Here is a 12,657-nt window from a genome sequence, read left to right as displayed (position 1 = left end):
TGTCTCCCATGTATACATGTTTAAACTTTTGTTTGATTTTCTCCTGTTAATCTGTCTCATGTCAATTTAATTCTCAGATTAAAGAATTAAAGAAGGACCTAGAAAGCAGGATAGAGGAAAATTCTTTCCTCCCTGACACTCACCACTCACATAGTACTACAGAGTATAAAGCACTTGTACACATATATCATTTAAATCTCACAAGAATCTTTTGGAACTTTATTATTCTAGCTCTCCACTTTACAGAAGAGGAGTCTGAGACAGAATTTCAGTTGTTTGCTTACAGCTGGTTATACAGATGGTTAGCACAAGAATTAGGCTCAAATCTTGGAGCCTTTTCACTCACCAGACTACTTTTTCATCATAAATTTTGGTTCAGGGTTTATCTTGGTAGAATATAGGTAGGGAAAGGTGATTTCTGGAATTTACAATCTTGTATTTCTGGGAATTTATTCTTTTCAACTAGAATGTAGTATGTTTGTGGTCAAGGAGCGTATTTTAAACTACTTGGCACCCCTCTAGGCCATTTAGACAATCAGACAGTTAGCAAACGCACGGTCAGTAATAATTATTGACTTGAATTGATAAGACTGAAGAATAGTTAATGGGATAAAGACAGTAACTGAGCCCACTGGTTCTCCTGTACGTATCTGGAGAAGCATTTTAAATCCCGGGACAGTTCTCACACACCCAAACCTGCAAACATTATCACCATCCATTTACTTCCCTATATTTTGATTACCCTTAATTAACTCTGAAATTCTGAACCAGATTATGACAATAAAGACAACATGTTTTGTACATAACAAAAACACAAAATAAATTCTTCCTTGCCTTACCTCCCAGGGCAGGGTTAAAATAAACAACCTTGGATTATACAGTGTTATTTATTTCCTACCAAATAAGCCAGGATGGGTTTATTCATAAGTTAATAAACAAGTTGAAAAAATAAATAAATAAATAAATAAACAAGTTGAGATGAAAGGCTATATACAGCTTGAAACATTTCTGAAGAGGAAATAAAGAGTAGGCGGGAGTTATAAGTTCTGAGAATTCATTATCACACAAATGATCACACTTAAATAGGTCACAGAAGCTTTCCCTCCGGGTCTGGGTAGACTGAACCTAAAATGGTACAGGCAGAGGGGGTGTAGGGTTTCAAATTTTAAAGTGTTTCTCAGGAAAGAGGTACTACATTTTGCCTTGAAGTACCTGCTCCAATTCGTCACTGCTTTGAATGACTGGGGTAAACCCTGAGCCCCTCTTCCTGTGTTCTTCAGTAGAAATAAACAACATAATGATTCATAATGAAGAAGAAATACTCTGACCATAAGAACAATTAGGTTTCTAAGTCCTCTTTTGTTACACAGTGTAAAACTCCAGTCTGAAGGGAAAAGCAATGGAGCAGGAATCTGGAACTTAGCCCAGCTCTCCCCTGTGGCTACCCATTTCCATCCTTCTTAGTTTTAGACCAGGTCCAGACTGTACTTCCAGATCCTCACCCTAACTTAGTCTCAGCCCAGAGATGCACTTGATTCATAGCCCCAATCCCCACACTCACCCCAAATCTTTACAATCCCCTCTCCCTTATTTCAACCTCACTTCTAATCATTACGCCCAATTAAAATTCATGTCCCTGCGCTCTGAGTTCTCAAGAGTCAGAGCCTGTTAACACACCCAACCATCAACCACGCTCAGTCCGGCTGCCTCGCCAGCACTTACCCACAATCCTGCAGCCAGTCTTCAATCTTGTTGATTGGATTCCCTAGAAAAGCCAGACATCAGATCACCATGGAAACTGAAGGAAATCAGACTTCCTCCCTGAAATTCACCCCATTCCACAAACATCATTATATAAGCCACCTCACGACTCCTTTTTCTTCCCATAAAACTTTTCTTTAAGATAAAAGGGGAATATATCCGTGTATAAAAATAGTGGATAGGGTTTCCCTGGTGGCGCAGTGGTGGAGAGTCTGCCTGCTGACGCAGGGGACACGGGTTCGTGCCCCGGTCCGGGAAGATCCCACATGCCGCAGAGCGGCTGGGCCCGTGAGCCATGGCCGCTGAGCCTGCGCGTCCAGAGCCTGTGCTCCGCAACGGGAGAGGTCACAACAGTGAGAGGCCCGCGTATCGAAAAAAAAAAAAAATAGTGGACATTTCTTCTCTCTGCCTCTGTGCCCCCTTTCTCCCAGAAACGTGGAAAATACCCCAAGGTTTGGGAACAGGAATAGATCCTTCTCTTTAAAAAAAAAAAGGAAAAGAAAATAAAAAGCACAATTTTGCGTTTGCGCTTTTTGTTTCCTACCAAATAAGCGAGGGTAGGTTCACTTACATAAGATTTATTTTTAAATTTAGTTTTTACTTTTTACTCTTATGTCTGCAGCGTCATTGGAACCTAAAAGAAGCTCTGAGAGGCATGTGGAAAAGGTACTATTACTATTTCAGGTACTAATACTTCAATTAGACAAGCATGTCCTAGAGCGGTGAGCGACTTGCCAAAGGTCACGTCACACAGTTGAGTTGCAGCCAGAGTCCAGGCACCCAGATTGCATGTAACCTTGTTACACAGACACAGAAACACTCCAAACATTCATAGAGAACCCTGGCCTCGGATCCTCACAGATAGCTGCTCAGGACGAGGCAAAAGTGTGCCTCTTCCTTTTTCCCAATCTTACGCTGTTTCTTTCTCACATAATTCATGCCTCATATTACTTTACTCAACTTCCCTTAAACTCATTTAACCCAGTCAAAATAAGCCTCGTGGTGGTGGTGGGGGGGGGGGCTAGCCTAAACCCAGGACCCGCTGCCCGCACTGCAGACCTGGGCATCTGGCACGTTTTCCATATCACAAGAGAACGTGCAAGTCTGTTTGATGTCTAATGGCCGCTTACCTTCCTGGAAAACATCATCCAGGCCAGAAGGCTCGGGATCTGGGACGCCCTGCAGGGCTGCGGCAGCCTCCTCTTCCAGGACCTGGGTCTGCCAGTGCCGGCTCTGTCGGAGCCAGGCCCGTCGCCTCTCCCAGGACGTGGGGCTCAGCACAGAGCCCTCCATGGCGCTGGTTCAGACTTCAGGGCCTCCCGCCACAGGGATGCTGTCCTGTGAGTTGGAACACAGTGATGCTGCCTCATCCTCTGGTCAGTAATCACCACTCCCAGGGCTGTCCCCACATCTTCCCAGCTCTGCAGAAAGGAGCGTAGCCCTCTGCCCGTTCCGGAGGAGGGAGGAGATGTCTTGTTCCTCCTCCAACTTCCAACGAAAGGAATGCTCTGAGCAATCTAAACACCAGGTCTTCCAAGTTTGGAAACTGGAAATATCATATGATTTAAGGGACACTGGGAAAGCGCTTCTGACTTGAGAGTTGCTACTTCTCATGAAAGGTGAAATGCTGTATTAGAAAACATTTTCTTTAGTTCTTAAGAATTTTGTCTCCCAGAATCTTCCATTGTAATTAAAATATCTTTAAATTTGCAATGTGTAGATTTCACTTTATTTGATCCTCATAAAGATATATGAAGTCTCAGATCTCAAAGGTTAAACGGATTTTCTAAGGTCTCACAACCAGGATGTCAGTCTAACTACAGTCATTCTGGGCTTGTTTTGTTTCCTATTTAGCATAGGATTTCTCTGGGGGCGGTAGGGATGAGGGCGGGGAGAATCCCATAATAAAAACAAGGAGACACTGCCTGAAACAATTAGCAGTTACCACTTTCAGGATCATCACTTTCTAATTTGTCAGCTTGGGTTCCTCCATGGCTCTGAGTTAATTGTCCAGTTCATCAGTGTGCTAATACTTCATTTAACACTGCCTAATCAACACCTCTGTATTCTTCCAAGAGATATATTCTGATGGCACAAGCCACTTATTCAAAGAGGAAGACAGAGAGGATGAATCATTCGATTGTCCGAATACAGCTTAAAAAGACTTGAGGCTAATGTACAGTCATTGGCTTATACTCTGTCCTCCTGCCTCTTCCCCACCAGCTGCACTCACAATCCCCACAGTGAACAGGTGAAGGTGGGACCAGCCCTTGTCACTGAAGCTGCCATAAACGCTTCATCCTCATGGCCACACCTTTAACTGCTGGCGTAAGGAAAAATAAAAGGGGGAAATAAATAAGAAGAGTGCCAGTTTCCAGAGACTTCTGCTTCTCAAACACTTAAAAACAAAATCACCAGTGAAGCATTCAACAATTTAGGCACTAAAATACCTATTTTTGAAAAGAAAGTCCTGAACATAAAATGCATTCCTAGGGCAATAAAATTCTTTTGGATGTTTCTGCTTGTTACAGACAAAACATATCCAGAGAAAAATAGTACATAATTACTGCTGTCTGATCTAAATTCTTTTACTGCAGGTCCAGCCTAAGGCATGTCTCTCCCCCAAGGAGAGACAGCAGTTGGCACTATGAAACTTTATTAACCCTGGACACCCAGCCCTTTCTCCACTGCCTGTGCCTTTAAGGGGAAATTAAACAACTGAATGAAGTCTGTGGTGTATAGTGAAGCCACAAAGAGGGGTAGCAGAGAGAATTTGTTGTCCCTTGGCCAGAGCTGTTATGAGGTGATAAAAGGACGAAACTGCCACTATAAAGAATTTAGGGAAAGAGTCTAAAAAGCCTTGCTAGCGTGCATTTACCTAGTACTGCACCTCCATCCAAAATATTTAGTATGTTGGTGTCAGTCAGTCCGGGGAAGAAAATATCAAAGGCTAACTTGCCTATTGTCTTTAATTTCCAGAGCAAATGAATCTCACCTAAATCACAAGAAATCTTCGGGTCACAAGAAGAACTAATTTGGTGATCAGGGGAATTTAAAAGGAATTCAGGAAGGAAGGGAGGGAGGGAGGGAGAGAAGAAGGCAGGAAGAAGGGAAGGAAGGAGGAAAGGAAGGAGGGGAGGAAGGAGAAAAAGAAGGAAAGAAGGAAGGAACCTTCAGCTCCCACACTTTATTCCGCCACTTACTAATGGTACAGCCTAGGCGAATTCAACCCCTTTCTCTGGGCTCAGTTTCTCAATGAGGATGTTACAGCCTAGCACAGTGTCAGAATCTCACTAATTGAGATGAGTGACGGAGGCCTCTCCTTTGGTTTCAGCATCCTCTGTGATGCGAATCTATCCCACACTCCTCCTACATCTTTGAAAATACGCCAGACTCATACAGGCTCATTTCCCCTCTGCCCCCTGAAAATGCTTATCCCCCGTTCAACCTTAGGCTTTCCCCATGTTTTTCCCCTCCCTCTTCTTCCCTCTCAGCCTTTGGCACCCTTAACCTGAAAGCCCAACCCTTAACCGATTTCTCCGTGAAGCCAGGCCTGGCTTCCACAGCCTCCAGATGATAGGCGCTTCCACTGAGCTCCTTCCCTGCTTGACTTTCTTCTTCATTGTTCTTATCACTAACATACTTTATGTTTTATTTGTTAATCCAATTTATTGTTTATTCTTCTGATTTAAATAGAAGCTCCACAAGGACAGAGATTTTTGTCTGGGCTGTTCACTGCTATGTCCCTGATGCCTAAAACAGAACCTAACTGATTTTCCCCAACCTCTGCCACACGTGGGTTATAGAGACCTGTTCACAGGGCATTATGTGGGAACACTGTAAGTACAGCAGTATTTGGAGGCCGGGAGAAATAGAATCGTCTGGTTAGTGGTGACAGAGGGAAGCTGTGCTGCTTGGAGATGAGAAACTGGGTGTTCTCTGTGGAAATCTGGAGGAAGCAGCACATGGTTATCAGACAAGCACATCGGCAGTGAGAGTGTTAGAAAGAACTGAAGGATGGATGCACACAGCTGTCAAGATGGCACCTTTGGAAGCACGGAGGGTCCTTGTGACAGAGAGAGGGCATGGAGATATTTCCTCCAAACAAGTCATACAAAAAACACACACCTGGATGTACAATGGAGTTTGGTGCAGCGAAAAGAGCACTGATGGGAGTCAGGAGTCTTGGGCGTTCTTCTAGACTTTCTGTCCAATTAGCTGACTTCTGGCAAGTCAATTAGGTTTTTCTATTTGGGCATTGACTTCAACCTCTAGAAAATGAATTGGTGGGACTCAATGTTGTAAAAGTTCGCCTCTAATACCGTTGTGTATGAACTTATTCCAACTGAGCCTGAAATATTTGTAGGAATAATACCTGTACAAAAGATGCATTTGTGTAGTTTTTCCTGTAAGAACTAGGAAACGGCCCAGTGGCCTCTGGAGTTACTTGCCATTTAACAAATTCCCTTTCAAATTAACACTGACTTATGAGGTTCTTGGACTTCAAACCTTCAGTGACCCAGGAAGGTGGTGAGCCTGGATGAGGGAGGCTGAGAAGGAGCCCAAGGAGTGTGGTTCAGTCAGGAGAGCTCAAGGACCCCCAGCACTTCTTGAACTTTTCTGCTTCTTTGCTTTAGCTTACCCAGTTTCAGCCACCTTCCTCTCTACCCAAACACATTCTACATTTTGAAGGGCTCCTCAAGTCATCTCCGTTCTCCTGCCCACCACTAGCACCCAGCACGTGCGCCTAGACCACATTCAACAAGACGTAAGTGGCTTACCTTTCTGGCCGTTATCCACCATTGCTTGTAACCTGTCCCCTAAATCCTACCTCAGGGCAGTGCATGGTACATTGCAACAGAAGGGGCTCAGTAGTACTGTACCTGCAGAGGACCAAGAGTCACGCTGCTGCTGAAATATTATCCCCCTCTAGTGTGTATCATAGGCCAGGGGCTCCCGACTTTCCACATGGTCTCAAATCCTAATGTATGTATTTTGGATACCTTCTAATGAAGACGAAAAAGGCCTGGGGCATAGTCACACCACCCCTTTGTTGATAGAACATAGGGCCACACAAATCTGACTGAACTTATAAGCTGAAACTATCAACTTCTCTTGTCCTAAAAAAAATATTTTCCAGAATTTTTCATTGTAGGTTTTTATTCCCTGGTCAAAAGTTCCTTCTGGAATCTAAGTACCATTTTTCTTGATGCTGGTTTAGATTATAATATTACATTTAGTCTATCTTCTGTGGGGATGAAAGTCTGATGCCTGCTGATATATTTTCTCTGACATTCCCACTAAGCACCTCCCCACCCCCAAAAAAACAACAACACGAATGCCACGCTGGTTCTGTTTCTACTTGCCTGAACCACCCCAAAGCCTCCTTTCCCCCTCTGCTATCATTTTCAGTCCTCTGTCTTTTCTTCTTTCCTAGATTTTTCTAGGGATTTACTCCCAAAATATTTCTCCACAATCTGTTGAGTGCTCTGGAATCTGACTACAACCAAGTACAGCAGGAGAGAATTCTCTTTTTCTGAGGATGTTATAGTTCAAAGCAGAAACTGCAGCAGCCATGATTGAAGTTAGACAAGAGGAATCACCATTAATGGTTTAAGACTAGGGAGCTGGGGACTTCCCTGGTGGCGCAGTGGTTAAGAATCCGCCTGCCAAAGCAAGGTACACACGTTTGATCCCTGGTCAGGGCATATCCCACATGCCACGGAGCAACTAAACCCGTGCGCCACAACTATGGAGCCTGCGCTCTAGAGCCCGCGAGCCACAACTACTGAGCCTGTGAGCCACAACTACTGAAGCCCGAGCGCCTAGAGCCCGTGCTCCGTAACAAGAGAAGCCACCGCAATGAGAAGAAGCCCGCGCACCGTAAAGAAGAGTAGCCCCCGCTCACTGCAACTAGAGAAAAGCCCGCGCAGCAACGAAGACCCAACGCAGCCAAAAATAAGTAAACAAAATAAATTTAGTTTAAAAAAAAAAAACGACTAGGGAGTTGTTTCAGAGCTTTGAAAGGAATATCTTCCAACTAAAATCATCAGCAGAAGCAGTAACTTTACTAGCAGAGAAAACCTTTATGGGTATGTGATTATTACTACACTGAGAGCATCACTTACTTCCAGGCTCTTTTCTAAGGAATGTAGTCAGAGATTCACTTTATATAAACATGGGCAATTCAAAGCAATAGGTACTCATAATAACTGAGATGTATAGAGTTCCTTATATTTATCCATAAAACTGTCCCATTGTCAAGTATATCTAAAAAAAAAAAAAAAAAAAACTGTCCCACAAACTACTTCACTTAATCCCAACAATCTCCTTGGAGCTAATTATTGTCATCTGAAGCTCAGAGAGATATGTCCCTAGTCCAAGGTCATATATTTAGGATCTTATGGTGCTGAGATTTAAACTCACATTAGTCTGACTCTAGTTGTATCATCTTTCCACTGATAATGGAGCAAGAGGATAACCTAAGATCACCATGCAGGTGTCACTGATAAATGTAATTTAGGATAAAGGAAGAAGAAACTACGTTAGTAGATTCTCTAGTTCACATGCTAGATGAACTCTCCGTTTTATAGTCTAGTATAGAAGAGGCAGATAAACCAAAAGTAATTTATGCTTGACTTTGTGACAATCTTAGTAAAGGAAGAGTTGCTTTGTCTGGTTATTAGTGTAGTTTTCCTTCTTGACTCCAACGAGATGATTATGAAGCAGTTTTGCCTTCCTCAAGCTTAGAGTGGTTTAGCAGCCAGGGAGGGCCCAACTAGGTTCTAGCTCAGAGGAGAGGGTCTGCCTGGAATTTCACATTACTTGTAGACTGTTGTGGCATTCAGAACATTTAGCAATGGTTATGGAGCAGCACAGGCAACTCAGAGGTCATACCAGTCCCAGTCCCGTGACTGGGTCCTACAAGTGTGTGGCTAGCTTGGCACTGAGTTTTTGGTGCCAGCTGGGGAGTCTTGTGGGAAGAGCTGGGGTAGCTGGGTTAGTGATGGGCACTCAGTGGTCTTGGAGTGATGAATATTTATCATAATTTGATATGAACATATTTTAATATCTTAGCAACCATATGGGCCTACCAATCTAAAATATGAGCTCTAGTTACAGATGTCTCACCAAGGGGATACTTTGAAGGGGTCTAGGAAGGATGGCCAACTCTTGAGGAGGAAAACTGTAGGAGTGTGTGGCTGTGCAATCAGAGTAAAGCTTGTCTGAAACCACAGTTCTGTCTGCTTACTGCATATGTGTCCTCAGTGACACTCCTTATCCCCTCTACGCCTGAGTTTCTGCATATGTAAAACAGATAGTGTACCAAACTTGTTGGGTTATTGGGGTTTCAAAATCAAAACTCAGATAATGCATACTAAGTCCCTGATGTATAAAGGAGGTGCTTAATAAATACAGTTATTATTGTTATTAATTTCCCCTCAGTCTAAGCCATTCACTAAAGTTGGAACGTTTTCAGGAATAAGGAAAGAAGGAAGGAGAAGGAGTGGGCAGAGCAGGGTACGGAAGTGTGCGTCAAGTCCAGATGGTGAAAGAAGGATGATACTGTCAAGAAGAGATAAAAACTAAGCAGTAAATAGGTCCTCTGTTCTTACTTAATGCCCAAAGCGATCAGAGAGATCATCTAATCCTGATCACTCATTTTGCAGTGAAGAAAACTGACAGAGAGAGAGAGACAGAGAGACAGAAAGAGAGAGAGGCTTATCTGAAGTCACATAGAATATTAACTGCTATCAACAGGACACACACAAGTTCTGAGTCCCAGGTGTGTGCTTTCTTCCTTTATATCACATAGCCTTCCTCCTCACTCTTGGTTTCCAAGACCCAGCCTTAGGTTTCTCTTGAGCACGCTGGGCCTCCTCCCGGGACGTGTATCAGACAGACCTCTCTTCTCTTCTGGCTGTACTGTGCCTATACCCCAGCAGTGCCTGTGAACTGGGACTGAGAGTGAGAGAGCGTGGGAGGAGAGAAAAAGGAAACGGAATTTCCATGATGGGGCCTGTAAGACCTTCCGCAACTTATGCATCTTTTCTGCAGTCACAGACAAGATAGACATCACCACTCTTGCAAGGGGTTGTGGGAAATCCCAGGACAGCCATTTCTCGGTTTTCAACAAGGACAAACTCCACCTCAAGCCAGGTTGACTGCCCCCCATTCTCCATACCCCCAACCCCTGCAACAGGCTCTCACACTCCTTCACAGATAGGCAATGTCTTGCTAATCTCTAACCCTCTCCCATGTCACTGCCATTTGGAAGAACATCAGAACAAAAATTTCCCTGAGTGCAGCATTTGTGCATCCTGGGACTTCTTGTGGTCTAAGGGAGCAGTTCAATTGATTTGAGGAGAAAAGAGGAATGCTATTTGATAAATAAGACCAAGAAAAATGCCCATTCACTTTTGTAACTCGTTTCCTCTCTCTTTTCATCTCCTCCCTCCCACAAATAAGTTTAGCTGAATAAATCCCTAAAAAAGACCATCTACAGCCTCTTTTTCTCTCCTCTTTCTTATTTACTTCTACCTCCGTGATGTGGATGAGTTTTATGGGAGCCTTGTAAACTCCTACAGGAAATATTAAAGTTGTACGTTTGGAAAAAAGGGATCACGTGCTGTCCATGTTGGGAGACGCTAGATTCTTTCATCATCAAGGCATCAAGAATAAGAGACATCAGTTTGCCTGCACTGGTTTACAGGTAGTTCAGTCTAGAAACAGGAGTGAGAATAAGCAGACTTCTCGATCATTGAGTTAGTTCTGCGAATTCCTATCTTTAATTCTTCAGTCTCATTTCCTTGGTAATGAAGCTCTGTCCCTCAGATACTCATGTTTATTCTTCCCTCTTTTTCTTTCACAATATCTACACCCTCTTTTCTTCTTCTCAAAATCTGTGTTTAAGCCTTTTTGCAGTAGGCCCGTGTGTGGGCCGGGCACACAGTACTGTGGGTACTGGAATACCCACCTTTGTCTTGTCCTTTAGGCTGTAAACAGAACAGTTGGCAGTTATCAAGTGGAGATCGATGTCTGATCGTTTCCTCTTACTGTGTGAATCATGACCTGGGCTGGGACCAAACTTCCTCTCCATTTTCTAACAGAATATGAATCATTAACCAAATGATGGTATTGGGTCTCCATGGCTGCTACATTATACTTAATCACAGGACTCAATCTAAGTTTCAGTAGAGCAAAGGAGTTATGAGAAAGTGTCTTTAGTATGGTTGTAAAGAGTTTCCTTGGGATGCACATGAAGAAAAAATCATTTGTAAGATCTCTTTCTATCTCTCTTGTGATAGCTTTAGCTTGTTATCTCTGATAGTCTCAGTAGAGATAGACAATAAACCTATCTTACTTTATTCCTAATAATGTTTCAAGTTACATGAAAATTAGACCAGATCTTTAGCTCTAATCATTCAAGCCTAAACTCAAGATTGGACACACAGGTCGAAAGTCTGCAACCTCCAACCTCCTATCCTGGGCACTGCTGTGTACTGTCTAGAAAGTTCCCTTGCCTCTCTATTTAGGGCTATTTGTGGTAGACAGAGTCACTGGGGATCTCTTCCAAACACTTGGGGTCTTATCAATTCTGGGGGGCTCTTTCATCGTGTCCTTGTTCTACACTGGGGTCACACCTCTGCTCCTCCACCCACTGGTGGGCTCAGTAGCAAGTAGGGCACAGGAAAACCCCAGCGTAGAGGATCTTTCCACTCCTCTACCTTCCCCCAAACTCACGCAGGTGGTGACATGCTCAGCCCGGCTACCACTGAGACCAGGTGTGTTGGAGGAGCAGACCCCATCCCTCCTCAGGATTAGACAGGTCATTAAGTGGTCAATATATTCATCGATCCATCTCTGAGATGTACGGCTTGAACACTAAACCTGACAGGTGGTTACTGACCTTGAGCCTTCCAGTAAATTTGGCCCGGTGTCGTCCAGTTGTATAAATTCTCCCTCCCCTTTCACCCTAGTATACGTTGCTATAGTTATCTCCTCAACAACTTTCTTCTACAGCTTTTGAAGAAAGCGGTCATACCCGCAAAAAGCAAAATTCATTCTGGCTAGGTATTCCCGAGAGTCAGAGTTATGGATGCTAGAATGGGACCCAGATGAAGCTAAGAAACGTTTCTCCTTGAGAACTTTTCCAAGTTAGAATCAGATTGAAACGCAGCAAAAGTGAGGACAGCAAGACACAGAGAGGAACTTCTCAGGTGAGAAAGATGAAAAAGTCCCAAATATTAATTCAGGCCGTCGAAGGAACCCATGTTCTGTGACCCTAGCAAGAGTACCTCTCTGATAATAGGAAGGAAAAAAGAAATAAAGAGACCTTGTTCCAAGAGGCGCAGTGATGTATTTTTTAAGGTTGAAGTCAGGGATGTGGCTTTTCTCCTGACATTTCCATTTTTTTCACAGCCTGATTTTTCTCTGACTTGTTTCCTCCTATCTCCCAGCACCATCCTAAATCAGCACAGTCTTAAAATTGAGGTGGAAGTTGTACTCACCTGTTCGCTGGTAAAGAGCTGAGTTTGAGGCAAAGCAGTTCTCAGAGCTGGGCACAGCCCTTCCCGGCTGGGATGGAGGTGAGGAAAGGGAGAAGGTATCATATTGCATATTGTATCTTTCTCTCTGTCTTCATTAAAATGCTGTTGCCAGCTTGAAAGGGGAAGCGGAAATGAGAAAACACACACATACGTACACTCACATATGTACAGTCCCCTCCTCCTATCCTGGCCACATCCTCTGCTCTTTAGCTCTGCAGACTGACTGTAGAAGAAAATATCTGCGGTCCCCAGAGCTCACCACTAGGGAGCCCGTCCCATCACAGAGCTGCTGTGGTCTTTGCAAGACAACAGGAGATCTTTTCCTGCTAAGGGGAAGGTACGGCTC

At 43.7% G+C, this 12,657-nt stretch overlaps 1 protein-coding gene across 3 annotated transcripts in view; it reads right to left on the bottom strand.

Annotated features, from left to right (window-relative positions):
• The window catches only part of TESPA1 (thymocyte expressed, positive selection associated 1), a 75,272-nt gene extending 62,841 nt beyond the window's left edge, over nucleotides 1–12,431 (bottom strand). For all 3 annotated transcript variants that reach the window (XM_032645182.1, XM_032645181.1, XM_032645179.1), the window contains exons 1-3: nucleotides 12,273–12,431; nucleotides 2,892–3,099; nucleotides 1,723–1,765 (exon numbers count right to left, since the gene is read on the bottom strand). In XM_032645182.1, the coding sequence (XP_032501073.1) occupies nucleotides 1,723–1,765; nucleotides 2,892–3,054 (206 nt within the window). In that variant the 5' untranslated portion in view covers nucleotides 3,055–3,099; nucleotides 12,273–12,431. The remainder of the gene's footprint in view (nucleotides 1–1,722; nucleotides 1,766–2,891; nucleotides 3,100–12,272) is intronic.
• Between the last annotated feature and the right edge of the window lie 226 nt (nucleotides 12,432–12,657).

Source organism: Phocoena sinus, chromosome 10, assembly GCF_008692025.1.
Source record: "Phocoena sinus isolate mPhoSin1 chromosome 10, mPhoSin1.pri, whole genome shotgun sequence".
NCBI classification, from domain to species: domain Eukaryota; kingdom Metazoa; phylum Chordata; class Mammalia; order Artiodactyla; family Phocoenidae; genus Phocoena; species Phocoena sinus.
This window is presented reverse-complemented; position numbering and strand designations above follow the sequence as displayed.